Source organism: Molossus molossus, unplaced genomic scaffold (assembly GCF_014108415.1).
Source record: "Molossus molossus isolate mMolMol1 unplaced genomic scaffold, mMolMol1.p scaffold_m16_p_19, whole genome shotgun sequence".
Classification (NCBI taxonomy): Eukaryota; Metazoa; Chordata; class Mammalia; order Chiroptera; family Molossidae; genus Molossus; species Molossus molossus.
Window position 1 is genome coordinate 36926820 of NW_023425354.1, and position 24122 is coordinate 36950941.

Genomic DNA, 24122 nt, shown 5'->3' on the forward strand with positions numbered 1-24122 from the left:
GGAACAAGGGAATGACGTTTTGTGAAAAGCCATCTTGCCCACCCTCCTGTTGGGGCTGCACCAGCTCCTGCCAGGAGGTCATTCCCTTGAGAAACGAGGGTGGGGATGGACTCAGTAATCTCCCAGTTCGTTCCCAGCTCGGAGAAGCTAGGTCTGCAGGTTGCCTTCACCTCTGACGCTCACCCAAGCACCCGATTCTCCTCTGGAAGCAGTTTCCACCTCCACTGGAATTCCTTCCGCTGCAATCTCTTGTCCCCTGAACTCACAAGGACACGTGGCCTCAGTGTTCCCGCCCAGCCTCTCCTGAACGCCCAGAGCTCCTTCCCTCCAGAGGACGCCAGGCCAGAACCTTTCAGACAGGATGGCCACCCCACAAGGAGCCAGAGCAGAACTTGGCAAAGGCAAGGAAACCCCCGCCTCCCGAGGCCCTGGAAGGGCGGGAGGCTGCCCTCCACCGCGGAAAAGAAGAGGCAGGCTTCGCTAAAGGCAAGGGTCCTCAGGACCGCGGCCGCCCACCTCTCAGCCCCTTCCCTCCTCCCACGCAGACTCTCCCACAGCCGCCCAGTCCTCCTCTGCGGTCTCCGACTCGCCGTTTCCCACCCCACGGGCATCTCCACTCACCGAACCCTGTGCACGTGATCAGAACACTGTCCCAGAACCAGAGGGGAAGGCACAGTGTAGGGTCAGGCAATGGGAGGGAAGGACGGGACTCTAAAAGCCAGGCAGGGCGTGGACACTGGGGCCCTGGTGTGAGACGTCAGCATTCTGGGAGCGGGGAAGGGAGAAGTCCTAAGGTGGGACTTAGGATGAATTCCCTCCTCCTCGGGTTCCTGTTGCTGGGTACCCCCAGGGCAAGGGCAGAGTTACAGATCTCCTTCCTCTGCCCACCCCAGGCACTAGAGGCCACACCCCAGTGCCCACCAACAGGCCCAGGAAGGTACCTTGGGCTCCCCCAGGCCAAGTTCACATGTTCACCACCGGGACTTCCCCTTCCAGTGCTCCAGCTGTAGAGGGAACACTTCCTGGCCGCAATGATCTCTGAGCTGGACAAGGGCCTGCCTGGCTACTACCCCCTCAGGCATTCCTTACACTCATGGTCTGTCAGGGTGGAGGATGAGGCTGTTGCCCCATCTGTGACAAGGAAGGAGACCACTGAACACATGGAACAAGCCCAGACCAAAGGGACGACCACTCTCACCCCACCCCAGGTCTTTACTGGCCCGATGTCTTCAGAAGAGTCTAGAAAAACAACAGTAGCCACATCCAACTCCTCCAGCAGGTGCCTTTCAGAAAAGAGCCTCCACTGTCTGCCCCGCGTCTCTTGTCCTCTCCTCCCCGGCCTCACTGAGCTGGTGATGGGACAAAAGAATACAGATGCTCCTTTCTGATGCTGCTTCTCCCTCCCCTCCCTGCCCTGGGTCTTCCAGCCCGTTAGGGGGGCGGTGGCAGCTTTAAGTCCAGTAGGGTGTAGGCAAAAATATTCCAGAAGACAGCAAACAGCACAAAGATGGTGTACATGGCCACAAAAATCCACCACAGCGACTGGTCCTGCAGCCTCTGCTCATAGTTCCTCAGGACCACCACGCCCAGGGTGATGCCCACAGCCACGCCACCCAAGTGTGCCACGAAGCTCGGGTGAGGGCACGGGGGATAGGCTGACGGGTGGAACCGGAGCCACACGGCCCGCCCGAACTCCATGCTCACTGCAAGGGGAAGAAGCACAGAGACGTCACAGAAGGGCCATTGGCAGGGGCCCAGGGTGAGGCCCGACACTCCATCCATCCACCCAGCCGCCCACCCAGCCACCCACTCAGCCGTCCACCCATCAGTCCATTCACTGCAGACCAAGCACTGTTTGTCTGTGCACTGGAGACACAGTCGTGAAGAAGACAGAGAAGCCTCTGTTCTCCCAGAGCCTACGGGACCTGGCAATCAACCAGCACACAAACACATACATAAGACCACTTCAGTAAGACAGATTCCATGGGAAACAAAAACAGGTGATTTAAAGTCAATGCTGGGGGTAAGGAGGGGAATTCTTTAGTTTGGGGAGTCAGGCAAGAGCTCCCTAAAGAGGTGACATTTGAGCTGAGATGGGACTGTCGAGACCTGAAGAAGAGCATTTCAGGCAGAGGGGACAGCTCGTGCAGAGGCCCACATCCCTGCTGTCACGTGTCCTGGAGGCTCAGCCTCCCCATCCGTGTAGTCTCAGTCTCTGAGTACCACGTTACACTGCCAGAACGTTCATAACAGTCAGTATGTGCTAGCATTTCACAGTTTATACAGTGTTTTCATGGATTATTTCAAGGCCCTTGGGAAACCCTCAGAACCAGTGCTTTGTGGGTGGAAGGAAGGGATGGAGGGGAGAAGGGCAAAGAAGGAATGACATAAACAGCCCCGACACAGTGCTGGAATTTCTCTCTTAACAGATTCTAGAATGCCCCCACCCACTCTCCGCTCCATCCTTCTTGTAAGAATTTCTTGGATTGGCCAATCTCAAGGGGATGTACTCTCTTGAAAGACAGGTGCTGGGAAACTGCCATTTCATTACCTACCACCCAAGCACATTCACTGAGGGCAGGTACTCTCATCCCCATTTTACAGATGAGGAAACCAAGGCAAATATGACAGATCAAGAAAAAGACCTGTGAGCAGAATTTTGTCCTTGTTCAGTCACCATTTAATGCACCAGTGTGACTCTCTCCACCCTAACCATTCCAGGGGTGCCAGCCCTCCAGGGGTGCTATGGGCCTGCAATTCCAAAGATGGCCGATAGATGGCGGAATAGGAGCAGCCAGGCACTGACACTGTCCTTCCCCACTCCTCAGGCCCTGGGGCATCTTCCTGCCTTGGCTTAGCAGGCCCTGGGTTCCACAAGGGAGGTTTGAAAGACGTGCCTACCTCCCCTGAAAAACAGCATTTTAGGGTTTTTTTTTTGGTACATGCCCCTAGCGGGAACTGAACCCGGGCCTCTCTGGTCCACAGGACAACGCTCCAACCGCTGAGCCAAACCGGCCAGGGGAGCATTTTAGTTTTTATGATGCTAAGAGTTTGTTTTGTTTTCTAAACAGCAAAACTCGTGCTTCTCTTCCCTTCCTTGCAAACAGACAAACTCAGAGTCTGAGCAGACAGGGAAGCCATGCTTCCCCCACTACCCCCACCCTCACCCCAATGTCCCCTCATTGCCCTGGCTCAGAGACCCTGTATTTTAGGGCTGGAAGTTCCTCTCTGGAAGTAGCGATCCTCCAGCTGGAAACAGACCAGAGAGCCCCGAAAGCCACGGGTATGAATCAAGAGGAGCCCACACAGGCCCCCTCCATGCCAGGATTTTTCTGGCCCAGTCTCCCTCTCCCCCACGCAGGAGGTGGCTGACCCAGGCACAGAGTCCAGGTGCTCCCCTGCAGCCTGGCTGAAGTGTGGGACGTTACAGGGCCTCGAGTGTGCGCCTGGAGATCAGGCCTAACGGTAACACCTTTTCACAGCTGTGTTGAGGCCTGAATGAGAGACTGTGTTCCCTTCTCCTCCTCCTACCCCCTTCGCTTCTGTTCAGACTATTAAACTTCTTTCCATCTCGAAACGAGCCTCTTGGCCTCTGGCCTCACCCCCGCCACACACACTCAATTCCACACAGCAGCCTGCGTGGTCTCCCAAACTCAAATCTCTCCGTAAACAAGAGTTTAAAACCCCCCAGTGGCCTCCCAGTGTGTCAGGACGAAGTCCAATCCTTCTCTTCGCATGTGAACATCTTTCTTTTCATTATTCTTATTCCTATTATTTTTTTATCCTCATCTGAGGGCATTTTTTTCCATTTTTTGTTCAGATAGAGTGGGAGGGAGAGAGAGGAAGAGAGAGAAATATTGATGTGTAAGGGACACATCGAGTGGCTGCCACCCTCATGGCCAACAAGGGCCGGGGACAAACTGCAACCGAGGTACATGCCCTTGGCGGGAACCGAACCCGGGTCTCTCAGGACCACAGGCCGACATTCTAATCGTTGAGCCAAACCAGCCAGGGCTCTTATTCTTACTTTTATTTTTATTCATATTCTTATTCTATCTTTACTGTTGATAGTATTACAGATGTTCCCCCTTTTTCCCTTTTAAACCCCTCCTCCCTGCTCCCACCCGCCTCCTGCCTTCCCCATATTATTGTCTGTGTCCATTGGTTATGCATAAAAGCTTTTCATGATCTGACTCCTATTATCTCCTATCACAGGTAGGTTTCAAAACTGACTTGCAGGCTGTGACCCTTCACCCACCTGTGTCTTTGTTCACGCTGCACCTTTGCCTGAAATGCACTCTTATACCTGTCTACACGGTGCACACCTCCACGGTGCCTTCTTGAACACTCAACATGACCTCTACAGGTAGCACTGACTTCTCCTGACTAGGGCTCCCCCCACAGCCTGCTCGTAGGGGTTTATAGTTTAGTTACAGTTTATTAGTTACAACACGTGCACGTACACATGCATTTTTCCAGGGGAGGGGCCTCCAGCTTCCGACAGATCTCAAAGGATCGACTCCATGACCCAAAAGGTTATTAAGAAGTTATTTTCCTTTTCTTTTTTTTTCTTTCTTTTTTGTGTTACGTGCCCCTAGCGGGAACCGAACCCGGGACTGTCTGATCCGCAGGCCAATGCTCAACCTCTGAGCCAAACTGGTCAGGGCCAAGAAGTTATTTTTCTTGATCTGGGTGCTCCATCATTGAGCTGGACACTCGTCCTATGTGCACTTTTCTGTTTGCATGTCGGATGTCAAGAAAAAGTTTAAGAAAGGTTAAGAAGTAGCAGAATGGGCCAGACTTCTCTCATAACGTCCCGCTTTGTTGCATATTATTGACACGGCTACTGCCACCCCCCCCCCTTTTTTCTTGACCACAAGCTCCCAGGCCCGGTGCACGGCTCCCTTCCCCCAGCCTGTCACATCAGTACTTACTACAGATCAAGGCCACAGCCATCCGCAGCAGCTTGAACTGGCACTTCATGCCTGACCAGTTCTAGGAAAAAAGGAGAGAGTTCCATCAGTTCCAGAGCAAACCACTCCTCTGCAGAAGTATCTCCCTTGGGAAAACTAGACATTTAAAAGAGTCATCTCCGTTAAGTCCTGCGTGAGGGGGTTGTGGCTCAGTCGCAGATCACATCAGCATGGCTTTGAGATTTTAGGCAACGGTAAGTTTATTACCATCAAAAAGCTCTTGAGCTGCACTAGCAGAGGAAGAGAACCTTGATCTGGGGAGATGAAAGTCTTTGTCTCCTCTAGACGCACAGACAGCATCTGTGAGTCGCATTAATTGCTGGGTACAGGATTGCGAAGGGATGCAGAACAGCAAACCAAGCAGTCAAAGCAGAACCATCAGGATGACTGAATAACTCAAAATCGCCGTGGCCCAATAGTTTGGTTGGTTAGCGCATCGTCCCGATATGCCAAAGATCTGGGTTTGATCCCTGGTCAGGGCACATATAAAGAGTAACCAATGAATGCATAAATGAATGGAACAACAAATCAATGTTTCTCTCTCTCAATAAATAAAATTTAAAAAAAAATATATATATATATATATATATATATATATATATATATATATATATATATTTAAAAAGGAACTTAAAATCCTGCATATGAGGAACAAATGAAGAGCAGACTCAGGGGTCAAGTTCACTGTTGTCAAGTATCAAGTGAGTCAACACAAGACAAGGGCTCATTCAGTGTAACCGGCAAGCAGAAGACTCAGTGGATGAAAACTTCAGAGAGAGATTTGGTTTTTAAGCAAGAGAAAGTAACCAAATTTGATACATACACGTGTATGGGAACCCAGCATACATAAGAGTCAGAGACCCCACGTGCCGAGGTGCGGAGAGAGAAAGGGAGGATGTGTGTATAAGGCATGCTGAGCTGGCGTGAGGTGAGGTGGCTTGGGGGCTTCAAAGGATCATTGCAGGATGATAGGAACAGATGCTTAGTAAACAGAAGTTGGCCCTGCCCTCTAGGTAGGTCAAAAGAGGGTTACTATGATGATCTCTCATTATGGGCAAGGCCCCTAATTCAAGCTGTTCTAGGTGGTTAAGGGAGGTGAAGAATTTTCTCTTGAACCTGCAGGTAAAGTTGCCTTTAGCTCAAAGTAATCTGCAAACCACTAAGGCACATCTTGGGGTGACTCATTCTGAACCCCCATGGGTCCCTCCTCTGAAACTGCCCTGGAAGTTTTACATTCTAGAAGTTGGGTGGGTAGACTGTTCTGTATCTCACTAAACCAGTCTCAGTCTTGAGGAAAGTTCAGTTCAGTTAAGCAGCTGTCTTGCTTCAGGAGACGGTGATGGGTGGGCTCCCACAGTGAGGTCTGTGGTGCAAGCAATCAGGTGTTTAGTAAGAGGCATCTCTATGGAAACAGAAGAAAAACAAAGGTCAGTGGCTGGAGCAGGCTATAACCGCAGTTTCTGAGTTCTGAAGGCGGGCAGTCAAGAAGAGTTCTAGATGCCTGTCCCTGATCATCTTCAGATGGAGTGAAGGCAGGCAGAGACAGTCTGATAGATTTAGAGAAAGATTTTTTTTTTTTTAGCTCAGGATAAGTTTCCCTTACTAATAAGCAGAGCTGCTCAAAGAAGGAATGATCCATCTTGGGGGGGATGGTGAGTTTTCCATCACTGAGGGGTTCAAGCGGGGTTTCGCATCACTTGGAGGGGATGCTCTAGAATCGAGCATGAGAAGGGGGGGTGGGCCAGACGGCCTTCAAACAAATCCCTCTTTCCCCTGAGAATCTCTGAACACTCTGAACCTCCAAAGCAGACGAACAGAGTACAATTATTCACCGTACAAAAGGATTTTCCACTTTACAAAATACGTCGCCACAGGGCTCCTTTGAGGGGCACTCCTGCCGTGATTCAGGGCTCTACTCCATTTACACCGATGCAGGCTGCGCGCGCACGCACACACACTCACAGGAGCCTGGAATCTTCCAGAACACATCAGACCTGGGGAGGAGGTGCCTGGGTACAGCCAGGGGCTTCTGCTCCCTCCCGCCCTCTCTGCCTTTGCTGCCCGGCCCAGGCCCCGCTGAAGGGCATGTCTCGCACTCCTTTGACTTGGGTGACGCTTGTTACACTTCACAGAGGCCCTGAACACTGGCACACACAGTAAGGTCTACGGAAGCTTCCGTGGAATAAGCAGGATGCAGGGGAGCTGCCAAAAACAGGGAGAAACCCTGTGACATCGGGCTGCTTGCCCATCACCTCCCTTCCCCCATTATTCCTCACTGACGGGCGAGCCCTGCTTCACAAAGGCAGGATGGGCCGTGCTCGGCCCCTCTTCAGAGATGGGGAAGTCTAAACTTCACTCACTGACATGTTCTGTGCTAAGAGGCAAATGGCAGGAAAACGCTGTCCCCCCCTGGTTCTGCCCACAGAGGAGCCTCACCAGGGGGCGGGAACAACACAGAATTTGGTGCCCTCCATTGTTCTGACAACCATTCTGAGCTAGCTCAGTTAGCGGGTGGTGGGCAGCCCCTCAGCTCCTCTCCAGGCTGAAACGTTAGGGGTCACCTGATGGACCATCTTCACCTAAAGGGGACACCTGCTGCCATCAACAAAATGGCCCTCTAGTCCCTGTGACAGGGAGCTCACCACCACCCCAGGCAGCCCTGTGAAGGGGCTCTAACCACTGAAGAGTTCTTCCTGCTATTGTGCAACCAGACTTTGCCTCTCTGTGATATCCACCCAGGGGGTCTTAATGCTTCCTTAAAAGAGACACCCATGTTCATAGCAGTATCATTCACAACAGCCAAGTGTTCAACAATGGATAAATGGAGAAACACAATGTGGTATATCCATACAAATGGAATATTCTTCAGCCTTGAAAAGGAAGAGAATTTTGATACATACTATAAACTTCAATAGACACTGAAGAGATTATGCTAAGTGAAGTCAGTCAGTCACAAAAGGACAAATACTGTATGATTCCACTTATATGAGGTGCCTAGAGCAGTCAAATCCATAGGAACAGAAAGTAGAACGATGGCTGCCTCAGGCTGGGAGGAGCAGTAATGAGGAGAGAGTGTTTTATGGGTATAGAGTTTCGTTTTGCAAGATGAAGAGAGTTCTGTGAATCGATGGTGGTGATGACTGCCCGGTGATGTGAACGTACTCAGCACTACTGAATGAACACTTACAAATGGTTAAGACAGCCATGGCCGGTTTGGCTCAGCAGTTAGAGGTTTGGCCCGCGGACCTATGAGTCTCGGGTTCGATTCGGGTCAAGGGCATGTAACTCGGTTGTGGTTTGTCCCCGGCCCTGGTCGGGTGGTGCAGGAGGCAACCAGTCAATGTGGCTCCTCTGTCACATGGATGTTTCTCTCTGTCTCTCTCTCTCCCTCCCTCTCATTCTGTCTGAAGATAAATGGAAAAATATCCTCAGGTGAGGAATAAAAAAAAAATGGTTAAGCCCTGGCCAGTTTGGCTCAGCGGTTAGAGCGTTGGCCTGCGGTCCGGAGAGGCCCGGGTTCGGTTCCCGCTAAGGGCACGTACTTCGGTTGCAGTTTGTCCCCGGCCCTGGTTGGTTGTGCGGGTGGCAGCCACTCGATGTGTCCCTTCACATCGATGTTTCTCTCTCTCTCTCCCTTCCTCTCTCCCTCCCACTCTATCTGTACAAAAAATGGAAAAATATCCTCAGGTGAGGATAAAAAAAAAAAAAAAAAAAAAAAATGGTTAAGACAGTATATCACATCTTATGTATATTTTCCACAATTATAAACAAAGGTGATACAGAACACTTTCAGTATCTCTTTTCCTCTATACCTCTCTGATATCTTACCTAAACACAGTGTCTCTTTTACTGAATTCTGATAGTATCAAGCCAAATAAGTCTAGTATTAGCTGCTCTCTCCGTCCACTGAGGTCCATGTCCCATCTCGCTTCTTCCTGGGATCTGCCTTAGAAAGCATTATCCATATTTTTGGTCTGGGAAGACCACCGGTGAGGCAGCTCAGAACTCCTTTTCCCCTAGTGTCCTCATCTGGAAATTTGACATAACAATAGTGCCCATCTCAATAACCTACCTCACTGGGTTGTTGTGCAGGTGAAATGAGTTAACATCTACAGCACAAATAACACTGCCTGGCACCTGGTGAACACCATGTAAGTGTCTGATACCCAGTGTCTAGGTCTGAGGCAAGGATGGTGAGTTTGCCCCGCACAGCGGCTTTAAAATTTCCGACCCTCAGTGGCCTTGGATGGAGTCAGGGACTCCAGTTTTGCCACAGTGCTCCCCGGGCCAGCTTCGTTTACAACACCTGCCTGGCCCCTGAAGGCACTGGAGTGTGCCAAGTTGATCCAACCCTCTGTCCCACATTATAAGAAAAAAGAAACTGAAGGTCCAGGAGGGCCAGTTCAAGGTCATACACAGTGAGATTGAAAGGATTCCCAGCCCTGGCCGGTTTGGCTCAGCGGTTAGAGCATCAGCCTGCGGTCCAGAGAGACCCGGGTTCGGTTCCCGCTAAGGGCACGTACTTCGGTTGTAGTTTGTCCCCGGCCCTGGTTGGGTCGTGTGGGTGGCAGCCACTCGATGTGTCCCTTTCGCGTGGATGTTTCTCTCTCTTCCTCTCTTTCCCTCCCACTCTATCTGAACAAAAAATGGAAAAGTGTCCTCGGATGAGGTTAAAAAAAGAAAGAAAGAAAGGATTCCCAGTACAGGGCTCTGTCTACCCACACTTCTGGGACAGGGTCATGTTCTGTCTGTCTGTGCTGTCTGTCCCTGTCGGCTGCCCCAGCTGCCCTCAAAGCTGAGCAAATATCAATAAATGACCAGACTCCCAGCAGCTGAGGGGTTAAACTAGAAAGTCACCTCTTTCCACCAGCTGCCTCATTTTCCCAACCCATTATTCCCGCTAATAAAATGAATGCAGTTAAACAACAGGAGAAGAAGGAAAAAATCTCACACAGCCAGCACTGCTGCTGCTGCATGTGTTGAAGAGCCTGCAGGCCCCTGGGGAATACAAACCTTTTGCAGGCCCTTTCATTTCACTCTTCCCCAGAGCCCTGCAGAGTGAGACGGTAACTCAGCCAGGGCACACAAACAGTCACCAGTCCCTTAGGCATCTTGCTCACCCAACCAGTTAGGAGCTCAGAGGCTGGCACCCAGGCAGGGAGCTTCGCTTCCAACACAGCTTTATGATACCCAGGTAGAAACAGTTTCTTGTTAAACAACTTCAGGAGAACCCAACACATGCCTGGCTGATGTGGCTCAGTGGATTGAACGTCCTCCCATGGACTGAGAGATCCAGGTTCGATTCCCGGTCAGGGCATATACTCAAGTTTCAGATTCAATCTCCATGGTTCTCTCTCACATTGATGTTTCTCTCTCTCCCTCTCTCCTCCTCTCTCTGAAATCAATTAAAAATATTAAAAAAGGCCCTGGCCAGTTTGGCTCAGCGGTTACAGCGTTGGCCCCACGGACCAGAGTGTCCTGGGTTCAGTTCTCGCTAAGGGCGCGTATCTCAATTGCAGTTTGTCCCCGGCCCCTGTTGGGGTTGTGTGGGTGGCAGCCACTCGATGTGTCTCTCTCACATCGATGTTTCTCTCTCTCTCTTCCTCCCTTTCTCCCTCCTGCTCTATCTGAAGATATATGCAAAGATGTCCTTGGGTGAGGATAAAAAAAAAAAATTTAAAAAGAAAGAAAGAAAACGCAACACAGGAAACAAGAAAACATGACACAGATGAATAAGAGAATGATTATTTGTCCTATAAAAGGATTTTACTTAATAAAGTGAGCCTTATAACAGAAATTTTTTGTGTCATTTAGACAACAATCTTGCCTTGTGCTTTGACAATATGGTTCTATTTGTGAAAATTCAGATCTCCCACCTTTAAGGGAAACAGCTATCACATGGAGCAAAGTGTAAGTATCTGACATATTTAAGAATGAAAATCTGGCCTTGGGGCCCCAGCAAAAGGCAATTAAACTATTCAATTATGTGTATCTTTTTTTTTTTTAATCCTCACCCGAGGACATTTCCCCATATTTTTTTCAGATAGAGTGGAAGAGAGAGAGAGAGAAACATCGATGCAAAAAGGACACATCGAGTGGTTGCCACCCGCATGACCCAACCAGGGCTGGGGACAAACTGCAACCGAGGTACGTGCCCTTAGCGGGAACCAAACCCGGGTCTCTCTGGACTGCAGGCTGATGCTCTAACCGCTGAGCCAAACTGGCCAGGGCAATTATGTGTATCTTTATACTGCCAGTGTTTAAAATAAGAAGTCTTGATTGTAGATCTTTTATGCTATCCAGATATTTTGTTGAAATAGTTTCTGAATTTAGTCCCTGGAAGTAAATGGCAAGCTTTTTGAAACTCAAATTGTTTCTATGAAAAATAAAGTATAATTTGATTTAAGGCAGAATCTCTCACTTAAACAGGTAGTCCTAAGAACATGAGGGTCAAACAATTTTCTATTATGTATCTAGAGCAAAAAGGACACATTTTCTGATTTCCCTCTGTACAGATATCAGGCAGAATTTATAAAGATAAAAAAAGTAGCCTTTGCCTTGGCTGGTTTGGCTCAGCGGTTAGAGCGTTGGCCCGTGGACCAGAGTGTCTCGGGTTCGGTTCCCACTAAGGGCATGTACCTCGGTTGCAGTTTGTCCCCGGCCCTGGTTGGGGTCATGTGGGTGGCGACCACTTGATGTGTCTCTCTCACATCGATGTTTCTCTCTCCCTCCTGCTCTATCTGAAGATAAATGCAAAAATGTCCTCAGGTGAGGATTATAAAAAAGAAGTAACCTGGCCGGTTTGCTCAGTGATTAGAGCATCGGTCCGTGGACCAATGAGTTGAGGGTTTGATTCTGGTCAAGGGCACATACCTCTGTTGTGGTTCATCCCTGGCCCTGGTCAGGGTCATTTGGGAGGCGACCAGTCGATTGTCCCTTTCACGTCAATGTTTCTCTCTCTCCCTGACTCTCTCCCTCCTTCCCACTCTATCTGATAAATAAAAAAATATCCTCAGGTGAGGATTAAAAAAAAAAAAGTATGTGTATACAAATATATATATATATATATAAACAAATATACACATAAACCCACACATATGCAGACACATACAGAATGCCCCAGCCGTTTGGTGTTGTCATATGGAAAGCGTTTTCTCATCCACTTTTTCATGTCTTTGTCTACCTTGTGAAGAAGGGATTGCAGGTGAGAAAACTGAGGCCGTAAGAAGTTAAGGAACTTGCCCATCGGCCTGTGGACTGAAGGGTCTTGGGTTCAAGTCCCATCAAGGGCATGTACCCGAGTGGCAGGTTAGGTCCCCAGCACAGATTAGGGTCATGCGGGAGGCAACCAGTCAATGTGTCCCTCTCACATCGATTCTTCTCTCTCTCTCTCTCCCTCCCTCCCTTCCACTCTCTAAAAATCAATGGAAGGATATCTTTGGGTGAGGATTAAACATCAGCAAAAACAAAAAAGTGAAGGAACTCACAGCTATTACAATGGTGATGCTCATACTCAAATCCAGATTTCCTGTCTGTCAAGTCCAGGCTTTTCCTCCTCTCTGTTCTGACAAGGTGTTTTAGACACATACACTGAGCACTCTTCATTTTGGAATTAAAGTCAACAGTGCATTGATACGGTTGGACCTCATGAAATTGCCTATGTTTAAGTGCTTCTGATCCACAGAAATGGCAATTTCATATAGTGGGGCCCAACACATCTCTGAGTTGCTGGGCACTGAGATAATTTGGGTAAAGGTGGCCTCTTGATGAAAGGAAACCAAGCTTTTTAAATGAGAAAATGAGATTTTTTTTTCTTTCACTGTCAAATAAGCACCACACAGCCTTCTAGGGAAAGGCCATGGTGGGTCATGCTCTGGGGACCGCAAAGCTGCCGGAGGCCAGGGAGAGCCGTGTCCGCCACAGGCACGGGCTACTTGCCAGAAAGCAGCCTAAGCTGGAACTAAATGGCTTTCACACCTCCCTCCTTGACCCCTGGGTTCTCGGGGTACTCTGCCCTCTCCACTGGAGCTTGTGGGGCATCAGGGCTGTTTCCCAGGCGGTGGGGGAAGGGGGCAGGAACCGGGCATCTTTATGAACCCGTGTGTGTCTTCTTTCCCATGTTCTCTTAGCTGTGTTTGTTCATCCCCTTACATACGGACACATCTGGGGGGGGCATTTCCTTCCCCTACAGAAGGAACTGGGGCAGGGGGAGGGGGAGTGGAGGAGGCGGAATTCAGAGGAAAAGCTGCGTCTGGGGAAAGCGGTAGTACTGATACAGAATGACCCATTTAAGAGGGCCGTGTGAGGCAGCGCCATGCTCCCAGGCTCCTGGCAGACCAAGCTGTGTGTGTGTGTGTGCGTGTGTGTGTTTCACACGCGCGCTCGCACAGGCTTCCCCAAGCCTGCTGCAGTTCCCCCGGTGCTCACCTGAAGTTGTCAAAACTCAAGCGAGTAGCAAGTCTAGTCAGTGTCTGTGTGTCTTGGGTGAAGAGAAAAGGGATGGCATCGAGGAGTGGGGCCCCGAGAGCGGCAACAACAAAGAGGAAATGGGGGAATTTGGGAACTTCAAAAGCTGTTGTCACTGACTATTCACACACCTGCCACTTGGTGGGGACAGTGATGGAGGAGGGAGGCAAGGGCTGGAGGACCCCAAAGAGAAGCTGTGCCTTTTCTGGACATTGTTCATGCACTCATTCCTTCCTCGTTCGCCAAAATCAATGGCATTATTACCCTGCGTCCAGCCCTGTCCCAAGCACTGGGACACAGGTGAGTAAGATCGGGGACCTGCCTAGAGGCTCCCAGGCCAGCAGGGGCGTGAGCCAGGGTTAGCCAAGCACTGCCGGCGACCCCTCCTTCGGCCTCCAGACTTCAGACTACTTCCCAAACAAGGGAGCAGTCTCCCTCGGACTCCCCTGAAACTATCAGATAGACTCTAATTTCTGCCCTGGTCTCTTCTGTGAGGATCAGGGAATTCAGCTAACACGTATACTGAGTGGTTGTTTTCACTTTATCTCACATATCATCCCATTTCGCAGATGCAGAAACAGAGGTACAAAGCAGTTAAGTCATTTGTCCAAGGTCATTCTTGAGGAAGTAAGTGGCTGGGACTCAGATCTAGGCTGATTGGCTCCATCGCCCAGGATGTTGATCAGGAAACTCTCGGCCTTTCGGGAAAACGAAGAGCGTGAGGAACGCAGTGGCCGTGTTCCGTCAATGTGACAGGGTGACGTAGGGAACAACACTTGAATGGTTTTCAGGAGATGTGGTTTCAAGTCCCAATTTTGCCACAAAGCTGCCTGTGACTTTGGACAAATCACTTAATATCGCAGAGATTTCTTTCTTTTAAAAATATGTTTTGATTGATTTTAGAGACAAAGGAAGGGAGAGAGAGAGAGAAACATCAATGTGAGAGAGAGAGGACCATCAATTGGTTGCCTCCCTTATGCACCCTGACCAGGAATCAAACCTGTAACCAGGACATGTGCCCTGACTGGGAATTGAACCGGGATCCATGGGACGACACTCAACCCACTGAGCCACACTGGCTGGGCTCAGAGCCTTCTTTTTTTTTTTTTTTTTTTTAATTAAATCATATTTATTTACTAACTTTTTAGTTTTAAAAAAGTATTAGCTTCATAATTTTTTGTCATGAAAATATAAGAGCCTTCTTTTTGAGAATTTCGATGCGATGATCTCTAAGGTCCCTTAATGTTTAACAATCTATGACAAACAACAAATTACAATTAGGATGCATACTAGTGGTCAAGAATCTTAACACTTTTTGTTGTTGTTGTTGTTTAAAAAAATTTTTTTTTTTTTATTTAGAGAGAGAGGAAGGGAAAGGGAGAGAGAGATAGAAACACTGATGAGAGAGAACATAGATTGGTCGCCTCCTGCGTGCCCCCCATTGGGGATCGGGCCCCCAACCTGGGCATGTGCCCTGACCAGGAATCAAACCGGAGACCTCTTGGTGCATGCATGGGTCGAGGCTCAGCCCCTGAGCCACACCGGCCAGGCGAGAATCTTAACACTTTTTAAAGTCACCGAGTGAAAAGAGGTGGAATGGGGAGATAGGTCGATTACTAGACAAAACCATGACTGGAGAAAATATGAATGGTATATGGAGGGGCCGTTTGCAAGGAGCCTGCAGAGAGTGAGGTCTGTCAGCTCTGCTACCAGCCAGGTCTGCCCGGCACTTGCTGGCCCTGGGCTGGAGCATGGATGAGGATCCAAAACCCAGCTCCAGCCCATTAACACCTGGACCTAGAGACAGCTGAGGGAAGGCCACCAAAGGCCTGCTGGGGCCCCAGGTGCTCACCATCACGATGTTGGCCAGATGGGCGGAGACGAGCGCATACACCCCTCCAGAGGAGCCCACCACTGGCGCTGTCATGTCAGCCACCGACACCGCCAAGGATCCTGGGGCAGAGAGAGAGCGAGAATTCAGGAATGCTGGAGGCAGCTCCCCACCCCCACCTCAGGCCCTCAGATGCTGCAGCCTTGGAGGTGAGACCCCAGAGCACGAGGCCCCTTTTCTTCTCCCTTGATCCCCACGTCACCTTGGAGCTCTCTAAAGATTAATTTGTGGCTGAAAGAACCATTTGATTTAAACTTCTCCATTTACAGTCGGGAACAAAGACTCAGCAGAGGTAGGCGAACATCTGCCTCTCAATCCAGTCTCTGCCTTCCAATGCGCCACCTCAGGGTTCTGGAGCAATAACCAAAATGACAGGAGTTTTTGCTGCAGAAACAGTCACCGCTTACAGGGCACTGTGTGTCGGACACCGGACACCAGCCAAGCATTTGACATACCTTCTCCCCTCAAGCCCTCCAGACAGCCCTTTGAGAAGGTGCTAGAAGCCCCAGGGTGGAGACGAAGAGACGGAGCCCAGAGTCACGGGTGGGAAGAGCTAGAACCTGCGCACGAGTCCAGGTCCACTGGTCACAAAGCCTGTGCTCTTAGCCTTGAGAGCAGCACTCCTCAAACTGGTAAAGAAGTCAACCTCCATCCTCCACCATCACCCCTCTGCTCAAAAGCACCTAGAAACCTGCTTAGATCACCTCCAACCTTCCTCCAGCCGAGTGAAATCACAAAAGGCCAACAGGATTTCCAAAGCAAAAGGGGCTTCTTTGGAGAAAAAAAAAATGCCCTTGAAAAGTCCAGAGAGAGAGAGAGAGAGAGAGAGAGAGAGAGAGGATGTCATACCCTCTGGGGGAAAGAAGGGTACAGACTCTTGGTCCAGGGGATGACAAACTTTTGTCCTGGGAGGGAAGCTGGGCAGAGAAGAGACGGGAAATGTATTGTTCTGGTCTCCTTTAAGTGTGATCAATGCTTTGGCTTCGAGGGAAGGACATGGGAGACTAAAAATAACTGGGAGGTAGAGCCCTGGGCTTGGAGGATGAGAGGTAGCTGGCCTGGGTGTGCAGAAATCACCCTGGAAAATGCCTGCAGGCTCATGAGCCAATTAGCTGCTGCCAGGGCGGAGAAAGGAGGGACAGGCAGACGGCCCAATTCTGCAGGTTCCATAGGGGTGGAGGGTCCAGGAACCAGAGCACCTGACACCCAGGGCATGGAGAGCCCTGTAACACCGTCCGCCTTCTCCACAGGTACCCTCCCCACCTCTCTCAAGGCTACTCAGCTCACCGAGATCCTTCAAAGAAGAGATCCCCATAACCGATGCTTGGTCTCAAGGGGGATGTAATTTCCCAGGAAAAAACAAACTATCAACTGAGAACTCCCAAGTCCTTCTGCCCTCCCAGGGCAACTATAAATCTTTCCTCCCCCCTTTCATGCCTTCTCTCAGGCTTTAACTAGGGATTGATCTATTGTCAGATAACTTTTTTTTTTTTTCTTGTCTAGCCACAGGGTCAACCCTATAGAACAGGGTGGGGGGAGATCCCAGGGTGGCAGACAGGCAGCGAGATCTGCATGACAAAGGATTCTCACGCTCTCCGGGACGCAGGCTGAGAACGCTGCATTGCAGGGCAGCGCGGGCTGGCTGGCCCAGCCGCCTGCTCCTCATTAATTACCGTTGGGACAGAGAAGGCCTCCCTGGGCTGGCCTCTTTCCTCAGCACAAGTCCCTACAGGCCGGCCCAGATTCTGCTCCCTGGGCCTCCCCGGTGTGGTCCACCAGGAGCAGAGGCATCAGCAGAGCCCCCAGGGTTTAGCCTCCACACACTGACCTTTCCCTCACCCAACCCATGGATGGGAGTCCTGACCCCAGGGCCAAGGGGTCAGCCTGGGATTGTGGAAGAAGCATGAATGGGGGCGTGGCTGGCGAGTTGTGTGACCGTGGGCACAGCCCCTGAACTCTTTGGGCTTCAGTTTTCACATCTGTGAAATGAAGAGGCCTAAGGCCTTCCAACTTTTATGCAGTGAAACCCTTTTTTCAAAAGGAAACCTTACCCACATCCTACCCCATGGAGCAGAGCCCAGAGTAGCGCTGGCTGAACGGTGGTGGGGCCTGGGAAGCAAAGTCCACTGGAGGGGACCTCAAAGGTCCCTTTCCGATTAGAAATTCACTAATTCAACTCTTTGCCTCAGATCTAGGTCTGAGGCTCGGACCATGTTTCTAGCATCTTGGATGCAACAATCTGGACCCACCTACCCTCCCTTTCGGCATAGACTTCCCTCAGGTGACTGCACATTAGCCCTGGACCAGAGGGACTAGGGAAAATCCAATTCAAACATGGCACGTATGCATAGCAAAGCAGTAACGAAGGCCATCCCAGGGCACAAAGCGTGGGCCACGCAGGATTCCACCCAATGGATAACAGTTCAATAAGGCCAGTATGAATCCCACGGAGGTCATTAATTCCACGAGGGCACAGGACGGGGAGAGAACGGCAAGCTGGAGTGACACACCACACCTCTGCCCCAAAGTCTAGTCGGGGCTATGAATCCCGCCCCCCGCCCCCTGCCCCCCAATTCTGGGTCCACGCCAGCACAGATAAATCGATAACTTTGCCATAACGCACAGCTGTGATCATTTTAGCCTGGAAAACTTAGAGCAGGTGTTCTCCAACATCTCCCCTAGCCATTAAAAACAAAACAAAACAAAAAAATTCCAAATCCACATCGGCAGAACAGCTCCCTGTAAGCAATGTAACTTTATTTATGTAGGTCCTCTTCCATTTACTCCACAAGTATTTGTTGCTTAACATGTGCCAAACCCTGCAACAGGCTCTGGGGAGGCACAGGTGACTTATAATCTACAGAATCTATACTAGAAGCTTGGTGGAGCATTTGAGATCTTGGTTTTTAAAATAGTTCAATGGTTAGCCACGTAACTATTACCCAGCAGAGAAATGCACTTCGTCAAGCACTGGTCAGAAGCACAGGGCGGAGGAAGAGTATCCACCTCGGGTCTAGGACTTCTTAGCTGAGCAAACTGAGTAAGTCATCTCACTGCTGTGAAGGACTGTACAACGGGGATGACAGGACCCACCTCTCTGGACGGCTGTGATGAATACGACAGAGGGCACACGTGAACCCTTCATCGCATGCCCAGGGTGCTGGACGTGCTCAGCAGAGGTTAGCTCTCATCATTACAAAATGTGACGGCCTTGCATGTGGAATATTCTCATTGGGCAGGAATGAAAGAGCAGGCCCCGATGTCTATTAAGACCTCCCTGGTTTCTGACAATTAAATTATCTGCACAAAGGGAGCACCTGCCTTTTGGTTCTCGTCACACGGTAGTGGTTTCGAACACAGCCTCCGGGGTTAGACAACCTGGGTGCGAGCCCAGTTCCGCCGCTTCCGACTGTATCTTCTTAGACAAGTCACTTAGGCTCCCTAAGCCTTGGTGTCTGTATCTGTACCTGCCTCGTGGAGTTTTTGTGAGGATTAAATGAAACATGGCTTTGCCCAGCCGGTGTGGCTCAGTGGTTGAGCATCGACTCATGCACCAAGAGGTCGCCGGTTCGATTCCCGATCAGGACACATGCCCAGGTTGTGGGCCCGATCCCCAGTGAGGGGGCATGCAGGAGGCGGCCAATTGATGTTCTCTCTCACTGATGTTTCTCTCTCTCTCATTCTCCCTTCCTTTTTCTCTAAAAATCAAAAAACAAAAACAAAAAAAGCCCACAGCCTGCACAGGGCAGGCACTTGATTCCTGGCTGTCCAGTCAGGGTCTTGCTGTCTGTGAAGGGGTCCCCTTCCTGAGGGAGGAAGGGGCGCGGGCAGGTCAGACCGCTCAGTCTTGGAGATAAGCAGCATGACAAGTGGTGACACAGTGCTCCCGAGTCTGAGCAATGACTCACACAGAAGAGCGCGCGTCACTTGCTTTGTGACAGCCCCACAGCCTCGCATGTGGTTGGCGAGCTCCCCGTCTGCGCACCGGCCCGCTTGGCACCGGCCTCGCTGGGGAGATACCTGCACTGTCTCCCCGCTGCGTGTCGTCTGGTTTCGGTGGGGCCTGAGTCATCCGGAATCTTATTTCTGTCTGCAGGGTTATTGGCACCCCCGTCTAATTGACTACTAACTGCAAGTGTTACGAGTGTCTTTCCTGTTCCTCGCCATTAACCATCTGGGTCTCCGAGTATCTAGGTAGGGAAATGTGGCTATAAATCCCCAGATGTCAAGACTCGGGATGTGTGGGTGGCTGAGTAAGTCTGGCACACATCTCGAGATGCTCATTAGACCTTTGTTCAAGGATGTGGAAGGTGCTGGATTCTGGGACAAGCTGGCGTGGGCGCTGTCCAAGGTGCACAAGTTTTAACCTCGGCACACAGAGGAGGGAAGGAGACGGCACTGAACCAATATGGGCTGAGGGTTCACAGACCAGCAGACTAGCCCTGTGTGGCGGGGGTGCGACCCTCCCCCTTTCCATTCCTGAAGCCACTTCATTTGTTCCCAGGGTCCCTGCCTGCCTGTTGTTTACAAGGCTGACAGTGCCCCACTCTCCTGATGACAAGTTCAATGCTACTCAGAAAGGATTAAGATCTTACTTAAACATACACACAAAGCTCCCTTGGGCACAGCTGTCAAGGTGAAGAGCTGAGGTGGCAAACCTTGTTTAAAAAATAATCTGGTGATAAAGTTGGAGACGGAGATTCTTCCGTTCGGCAGCCAGGCTGGTGCACTTTTCCTGCACGAATCCGCTCTGGTCTCCTCGTCTCACCCCAGCCTGCCTCTCTCCCACTGGGGAGGGGAAGGGGGAAGTCGGGCTGCCCCTGTGCTCAAGGCCATGATCACCGGCCATGTGAGCTGAGTCAGCAGGGGCCCAGGCTCCACCGGCTGGCACTGGCACAAATGCTTACTACCCTTTTAGGCCAGACTCTCTCCCGTCAGCAGTGAGTCCATCAAGGGGACAGTAGCCAGCTGGACAGAGGCAAGGTCTCCCTTTGGGGACAGGTACTGGCCTGGCCAGGGAGGTACCTGGCTTCACCCACACCTTGCACAGTTTATATAACACGGTCACTCCATTTGCTGCCTCATTCCACCATCCTAAGGCCCTGCAGGCAGGTCTTATTAGTTCCCTCTTAATGTTTAATGGAGCCAAGACAGGTGAGGGCATTTTCCCAAGCTCACACAGCTACAACGTGGTGGTATAAGACTGAAAGTCTGGTCAGTCTGCCTGTTCCAAATCCTGAGCTCGCCTCTCCAGGTGGCCGTCCGTTTTCCAGCCTCCCCAGGGAGGTGGGAACATTTGCCTGGAGAACAACCCTAGTCATCAGTAGCTTTGGTGATGAGGGTCCTGGGTTCCCTGAAGGCCTGGGGCTTGCTGAGCCCATAGGGACTCCAAGTCGCCCTGGGAGGTGTCTGCTATAGACAGAGGGCCCACCTGCCTACCTGCCACAACACCGGCCACGTAGACAAGCCCAATGCGGGTAGCTCCATGCACCATCTCCAAGGGCACCCCCACCAGGAGCTGCAGCACCACGTTGAGTCCCAGGTGTTCTATCCTGTATAGAGAGACCACGCTCTGTTCATTCATCCATTCATCCATTCTTTTATTCAACAAACACCGTATGCCAAGGTGCTGGGAAGCCGGCAGTGAACGAGACCCTCTCCCTGCCTTCGAGGAGCCCGTGGTCTGGGAAGGGGGGCAGGAATGATTAAAGAGACAGGTCATCCCACCACCTGAGACATGAACACATGCAGGGTGGTACCTGGCCGTGTCTGCACTTCTCATAGTGAGAGGGGTTAACTGTGGTCAAGACCCAACAACTCCACTGGCTGACACATGAAAAGCCAAGGCTCAGAGAGGGGCATTGACTAGCTTAGAGTCACACAGCTGGTTAGTGGCCAGGCTGGTACCACATCCCAGGTCTCTGATGTGCAGGCCTTTGCTCCATTCACCAGGTCACCAGGGCACTCTGGCTTGCTACTGTATTTGTAAGAGCTATGGATATTTAAAGAGAAAGATGTTTTTAAAACAAGTGCAGCATTAGAGATACCTCTTACAGCTTAACAATTCAGTTATCACTTAAAATCTCAAAGGGGAGGCTTCTCCCTCCTGGTGTGAAAGGGGCCCATTCTACCCAAAACACTCAGGTTGGGTTTTCTTGCCCTGAGAATGCCTTCCTTTTTACGCTATCATGTGACCAGATCTTTTTTTTTTTCGTTTTTTTTTTTCTCCTCACCCGAGGACATTTTTCGATATTTTGTTCAGATAGAGTGAGAGGGAGAGAGAGAGAAACATCGACGTGAAAGCGACACATCGAGTGGTTGCCACCCACACGACCCAACCAGGGCCGGGGACAAACTGCAACCAAGGTACGTGCCCTTAGCGGGAACCGAACCCGGGTCTCTCCGGACCGCAGGCCAACGCTCTAACCGCTGAGCCAAACCGGCCAGGGCTGGATCTTGTTGCTAAATGGTGTCTGGCTGAGTGCATATGTTACTAGAAAACATCGTAACGTTACTATTATTACACTGATGTGTGCTTTCAAGTTTACAAAGCACTTTAACATCCATTATCTCATATAAACTGAGCCACAGCAGCTGGACAGCTCCCTGGGGATGCTTAAGTAATAGGGTAACAAAGCCTGTAACAAGGGGGTCTGGATGCTGGCCTGGTCTGCAGGGCTCGGCCTGGAGGCCAACTGCTCCCTACACACAGGGCACGTGGGTACCTGCTTACCCAGGAGGGCGCCTGGGAGGTGGTTCACGTCTCAGATCGGGCTCTGTCCTGAACTCCCACCATGCCTGGAATCTTCTAGCACCCCCATCCCCACTCCCTGACTGTGCCAGCCAAATGATTCTCGATTAGAAACGTCAGAAAAGTGTACTGAAAAAGAGCTGTGTAGTAGCATCAGACTCATAGGTAGAGAGACCTCCGAGGTTTGCTGGTCCCTTTTCTTTGGTTGACAGCCTAGAACCTGAGACTAGAAGAGGCCAGGGGAGGGAAATCCAGAGCCCCTGCCTCCCAGTCTAACCTCCTTCTTCTCTACCACAGTAACTTCTGAATTCACCAGTCCAGAGTGTTCCCTGAGTAGTAATACGTCACCCTGCTGGGCTTTCCCTAGATGCTGGTCAGCTGTCCCTTTCTCCGGTCTACTGTGGCACCAGCCAAAAATCTCCCCCTCAAAGTCACAGCCCTGGAGAATCCTCCCAGGACTCTCCCTGGCAAGCATAGCTCCATCAGAAGCAATGGCCAGAGAAAGGCCCGAGGCCACGCTATGGTTTCAGTTGAGAGCATCTGTGCTCTGGCCACTCTGGCCCTTCAGCTCTTGAAGGCAGAGAATGGACAAGGAGGCTTTGGAAACAATGTCCACTCTCCTTCCTTATCCCAAAGGGTCAGGGAAGCCAGAGTGCAGCCCTGCAAATAAGGCAGGTAGTCCCAAACCTTGGGCAGCCCGGCCAGGGAAGCCCCTGGTTCCTGTTGTCTCCAAATCTTGACTCGTGAGAAGACACGGCCTGCCTCCCTCACTCTGCTCCTTAGCTTTGCAAGATCAAAGCCTGGGACACAGCAGGCAAGGCAAACAGCCTGTGCAACTCTGGCTCAGAGTGGAGACATCCGTCAGCAACCATCAGACCGTCTTCTTACCCCAACCCCTCCCCAGCAGGTACAGCCAATTAGGGGTCGGTGTTTGTGCAACATTAGAGGCTCAGCAGGAAGGGGGGCCCACAGTGGGGCTCCCCCTTGGCCACTGTAGGTCTCTCTGCCAAGGAACAAGACTGATAAGGCCAGAGTGATCCTCTTCCCAATTCTAACCCCAGGGCTTTCCTAGGCTAACAGTGAGCTCCTTTGCTTCTCTCCTGAAAGAGGCACCATAGAGGTCTGGTGTCCAGGGACTCCGCTTTTCCAACTCAGCACTCTACCACGTAAAAATGGTCTCCAGCCCAGAGAGTGCTCCTCAGGGAAATTGGACATGGGTAGTCACCTGGCCTTATCATGGGGTAAGAGGCACCAGTGAGAACTGATGGCACTCCAGCCTTAAACGAAGCCACATGGCTCTGGAAACAGAAGTGTAAGTATTGCCAAAATTCCTCAAAAGGACTCTTACCATTTATGGAGAGCACTTTGGAAGGAAGGCAGGTTCAATACATCTGCCCTTTATTTCACTGATGGGGGCACTCACACACACAGTTTATGGACAATGAACTTGGTAGCTGACCTCTTTGCTTTGGCCACTAGGAAGCTCAGAAGAAATTTATAACCTACATCTAGTAAGTACATAACTCACATGCTATGGATGATTGTGCTGGTTTCACAGTGGGATTTGAGCATTTTCCTCCTTCTATTTCCCTTTCTCATACACTCTCAATAACTCATATAGTTTGGTATTAGATGTGTTTCAAGAAGCCACCTCAAATTCTGTGTCCTCCAGGGAGATAAACTAAAAAAATGGATTTCAAGCCAGGCTATCTGGGCCACTTATTTTTCCACAGGGACTCCTGATAGAGCAGAAGCTGACGGGCACTTACCCCGCATGCATGAAGATGTACGTCAAGTAACGCCACGCCTGTGCTCGGAGCCGCGGGTGGTAAACCAGTGAGTTCTGCAGGTACCGCGGATGGGTTACCTGCAGCACAAATTGATCCAGCGACACTCCATTGTAGAGGAAAAAGGCAACCTGGATGGAAGCACAGGGTGGAGAGGGCCTATTACTAAGTGCAAACCTGCCCAGGAGCCCCCCTTGTGCGAACATTCAGAATCCTCCCTGGAAGTTGTCATCTTTTCTTCTCAGACACCCCTA

At 50.7% G+C, this 24122-nt stretch overlaps 1 protein-coding gene across 1 annotated transcript in view; it reads right to left on the reverse strand.

Moving 5' to 3' along the window:
• Positions 1 to 1063: 1063 nt before the first annotated feature.
• RHBDL3 (rhomboid like 3) overlaps positions 1064 to 24122 on the reverse strand; it is a 52043-nt gene continuing 28984 nt past the window's right edge. Inside the window, exons 5-9 of the mRNA XM_036268921.1 lie at positions 23851 to 23999; positions 20770 to 20882; positions 15292 to 15392; positions 4935 to 4995; positions 1064 to 1703 (exon numbers count right to left, since the gene is read on the reverse strand). Of these exons, the coding sequence (XP_036124814.1) occupies positions 1432 to 1703; positions 4935 to 4995; positions 15292 to 15392; positions 20770 to 20882; positions 23851 to 23999 (696 nt within the window). The 3' untranslated portion in view covers positions 1064 to 1431. The remainder of the gene's footprint in view (positions 1704 to 4934; positions 4996 to 15291; positions 15393 to 20769; positions 20883 to 23850; positions 24000 to 24122) is intronic.